The 4,478-nt window shown below is 41.0% G+C and overlaps 1 protein-coding gene across 1 annotated transcript; it reads left to right on the top strand.

The window, feature by feature from the left end:
- The first annotated feature begins 4,030 nt into the window (after window positions 1-4,030).
- LOC126073652 (small proline-rich protein 2G-like) lies at window positions 4,031-4,237 on the top strand. Its single transcript, XM_049880537.1, has one exon. It carries the CDS (start codon window positions 4,031-4,033, stop codon window positions 4,235-4,237), a length of 207 nt encoding a protein of 68 aa, XP_049736494.1.
- Window positions 4,238-4,478: the final 241 nt, after the last annotated feature.

The following is a 4,478-nucleotide window of genomic DNA, read 5'->3' as shown; positions in this document are numbered from 1 at the left end:
CCTTGGAAACCCTTTGGGGCAATTCTACTCTGTCTGAGCGGGTGATTATGAATTGGAATAGACAACATGGCAGTGAGTTTGGTTTTTTTTTTTTTTGGTTATCTGCACTGCGGAGAAGTACTGGGATAGTGAGATAGGGACATCCTGACACCCATCAACAAAGTGTCCCCATATTCTACAGTAACATAAATCCAACTTTGTAACTTTATTCACCAGCCATGGCACAAAAAGTGAGGTTTCAGTGCCTGAGGATAGCTCAGGTTTAGGACTGAAGGGAGGAATTGCACAAGAATTTATGAGGTAAGGCTCTGAAAAGGCAAACATGAAATCATTTTTCCAGGGTTGGAGGACATATTGGGGCAGGGTTTCCCAAACTTTAGTTTTTCCCATAGATAGCTCCTATATTTACGGTAACTACATACCACAAGTGAAATGGAAATTAGTCAGTATTTTTATTTAAATTCACTTTGTACAAACTTAAATTTTTAAAAAAAATTTGGTGGTAGGCAAGATGAAATATTCAAAGTATAAAATTTTGTAGCACGGAATTAACATAAGTACACACTTAACGGAAACCCTGGTAGCATGGTGGTTAAATGCTACTGCTGCTAACCAGAATGTCAGTGGTTCGAATCCACCAGGTGCTCCTCGGAAACCTTATGGGTCAGTTCTACTCTGTCCCATAAGGTCACTATGAGTTGGAATCGACTCAACGGCAACGGGTTTGGTTTTTTTGGGGAGTATACACTTTTTTTTTTAATATTTACATTATTCTCTTCAGTGCCTAGACCATCTCCTGTGACACAAGTGGTCCTCCTACCTTACTGGGGAGACTCGGTTAGAAAGAGGTGTGTGCTTTTAGCACATTTTCTTTATAGGTAGACGAAACATTTTCTAAAGGCTTTTCATTAAGTACTTTAATACATCTTTGTGACGTCACCCTTCATTTGTGGAAACGGATTGTCTACACCTGGAAAAGCATTAGCTGGTATCTCATGTTCTGCCCTGGATACAGAAGGAAGGGCCAGGATGGAGGAAGGTTCCAGCTGAACCAGATGAAAGGATAAAAGCAGAGGGCACAGCTTCCTGGAGATCAGCTGCCAATGCTGCGGAGGCACGAGAACAGCGCACCCTAATGGCCTGTATATGTCTCTGTTCCCCATTAACTGTGAACAGCATAGGACAGCGTCTTGTTCTCTATCGTAGGGAACAGCAGAAGAACTTACACAGGTGTGGTTCAGTAATTAGTTTTTGAATGGATGCTTGTAATTTTTGTTCACTTCTGTTTCCTTCAAGTGCTGATTAAGAGAGTTTTTGTCTATAGAATAAAAGAATTCAAATACATATTCTTGAGAACAGCAAGGAGGATAAGTACTGAGGAGTCTGGATCCCACCCAGCAGTTTTTCCCAGAAGAGAAGTACCTCTAGGGAAGGTGTTTCCGTAGAAAAGGCAGCTTCAAAGAGATGGAGAATATGGGTCTAATCTGGGGTTCTATGGGAAGAAAGAAAGAAAGAGGAGAAATTCAAGCTGGAACAGAGCTAATAGAAGGTCCAGTGCAACCATCTCCCACCTCCAATCCAAGAGGTGAGTATTATTCTCCTCTGTTTGTAGACAAAGATCCAAACGCAGAGAGGGGAGGTGAACTGCTCATGGTCACACAGCTTGTCAAAAATAGAATTGGGACCAGACTTCAGGTACCATTTAGATCTCTCTTATTTTCTAGAACACTGCCAAACTGAGGAAAGTAGAAGGGTAAACTGGTTTACTTGACATGTATTCCACTGTGTTCTCTATGGACAAATACTAAAATTAAGTAAAATTTATAATGACTATTATTAATGTTTAAGGAGGTGTAAATGAATGGTAATTAATTTTAATGACTAAATTTTTAATAAATGGATTTAAACTTCATCTTGAATCTACCAACAGTTTCTGAATCAAACTGTTTAATTAACTAATTAATATAAAATACATATAAAATTAATTGTTTGAATGGCATTGATCATTATGTTGGATTTTCCATTGATTCTCAAGTGTAGATGACAGAAAATATGTACAACCTTCTCTGTTCTTGTTGGATAAAGCTTTGTAGGAGCAATTAGTATAGTGTGTGAGGAGGGAGTTAGGGTCAGAAAGTTACTTTGTGTTGTAATTCCAGGAACTGAGCTGCTTGAGTATCTCAATTGTAATAGGTGTTGCTGTGGTGCTAATGGAGCCCATGTGGCCGAAGGTGGTACAGGTTTTACAAAGACCTTTAAAAAGAAAAAAAAAAATTGCTGTCGAGTCACTTCTGACTCATAGCAACCCTATAGGAAAAAGTAGAGCTGCCCCATAGCATTTTAAAGGAGTGCCTGGTAGATTCAATCCACCAAACTTTTGGTTAGTGACTGTAGCATTTAACCTCTACACTCCAGGGTTTCCAAGACCTTAAGAACCAGCCTTATATCTTCTATTTGAAGACCCAATGCAGGTGAAAATAGGACCCTAATGATCACCATTTTGCTGAATGTTTAGAAGCATACCAGTGGGAGGGATAGTGAGATGATTTGGAGCCTTACAGCAGTGCATTTTTGAGGGAGGAAAGGAAATTTAGATTAGCAAACCATAGAATCAAGAGGAAATGCATTATAATGAGGGTTTGGAGTAATGAGAGCTGTCCCTTGGAGGCACAAACGATGAAGTGCTCAGCTACTAAATGAAAAGTTGGCAGTTGAAGTCCACTCAAAAGTACTTTGGAAGACGGGCCTGGCTATCTACTTCTGAAAGATCACAGCCATTGAAAACCCTATAGGGCACAGTTCTACTCTGGAACAATGGGGTTGGCCTGAGTTGGAATTGACTTGATGGCAACTGATACTGGAGTAATGAGAAAGGTGTCACAAGGTATTCAGGCTCCCAGGTAGTCAGGCTTTTTTCGCTCCAGGATGTATAAAAAATTGGCAACCAGCTAAAGTGGAACACAGAAGGCAGTTTTATGATGCTGGGAAAGTGAAGGCTAGGAAAGGGTCTTTGTCTTCAGCCAAGAAAAAGAGCCTTTGGACACCAGTTAAAGAACTCCCTAAATTCTCCCACTGCTGTAAGTCACTGATACTGTCCCTAAGACAGAGCCTCTGAGTCATGGACATTTATCCCAGTGAGGAGATCCGGAAGCAGGATGCTTCCTGCTATCAGAGTCCCTGTCCAGCCAGTTAGGGATGGATTTTGTTTGGTTAGGAAATTCTTGGACCAGCCCATTTTTAGGAAGCTCCACTTCCCTCTGGGTGGGGTAGCAATCCCTTATATAAAGAGGTCCTCTGCTGCGAGGCTAGCATCCTCCTGATACTTGATTCCTGGTCTACTTTGGAGAACCTGGTGAGTCTGATTCCTTGAGTTCTTCTGTTTATTTGTTGCTCTCAAATATCTGAATTCAATCCGAAGACAGAAAATCTGGTGTGTCCAAAGGTAGGATCATTAGTTTGATGCCCTTAATTGATGATAACTGTAAATTGGGGCATAATGATACAATGATGTATTGCTTTAACTTGGTTCTGTTAGATAGTTTGATGTCTACATTGAAAAAGAAGTTAATAGGAAAGCTTTGGTTTGAAGAAGAAAAAAGGGATTTTTTTTTTCCTTTCCATTTCTTTAAGAAGTCCATTCTGCTGTGATTTCAAAAGTCATAGAATTCTCCCAAAATGGCTGCTTGCTATCTATCCAAGTGTTGGTGCTTCGTAAGAAATAATGGCAGGGATTACTTACAAGGGTGCTCAGGTTTTCAGAACTTGTGACTCCCTTTCTTGAAGATGTTATTTTCATGTAAATGTCATTACTTGCTGCTTTAGAGAATTTTCCAGAGCTAGTGAAGCAGATGGCTAGAGAGTAGAAGCCAGAAAGTTATACAAAGGGAGTTAAGAGATGATAATATATCTCAGAGACTGGAGAGGTGATATCCAATGGAATCAAATAAGCTCTGGCTTCTCTGTCTGTAGAAGTTCCTTCTTGTGAACACTGTCATCTAATTTCTTTCAGATTTCCAGAGTCTCCAGAAAGATGTCTTACCAGCAGCAGCAGTGCAAGCAGCCCTGCCAACCACCTCCTGTGGTGTGCCCACCTAAGTGCCCTGAGCCATGTCCACCTCCAGAGTGCCCAGAGCCATGCTCACCTCCAAAATGCCCACCTCAGCCATGTCAGCAGAAATGCCCTCCTACACAGATATACCAACCCTGCCAGCAGAAGTGTCCTCCTAAGAGCAAGTAATAGCTTCATAATTCATCAGGAACATGAAAGGATAAGGACAATTGGCTCAGACTCCTTCCACAACTCAACCTTCATTTCTTCAAAGCCAACCATGGACACAACTTTTCTATCCATTAGTCCATGATCTGCCTGTGATGATTCCTAGCAAGTGAAAGTTTTTTTTCCCTACACTGTTATATTGCTATTCTCCAGGAGGTAACTGAGAAAGGGCAGTCCTCAGCTGTGCCAGGATCCCAGCGCT

Source organism: Elephas maximus, chromosome 3, assembly GCF_024166365.1.
Source record: "Elephas maximus indicus isolate mEleMax1 chromosome 3, mEleMax1 primary haplotype, whole genome shotgun sequence".
Lineage (NCBI taxonomy): Eukaryota > Metazoa > Chordata > Mammalia > Proboscidea > Elephantidae > Elephas > Elephas maximus.
The sequence above is the reverse complement of the archived record's forward strand: the minus strand, read 5'-3'. Positions and strand labels throughout refer to the sequence as shown.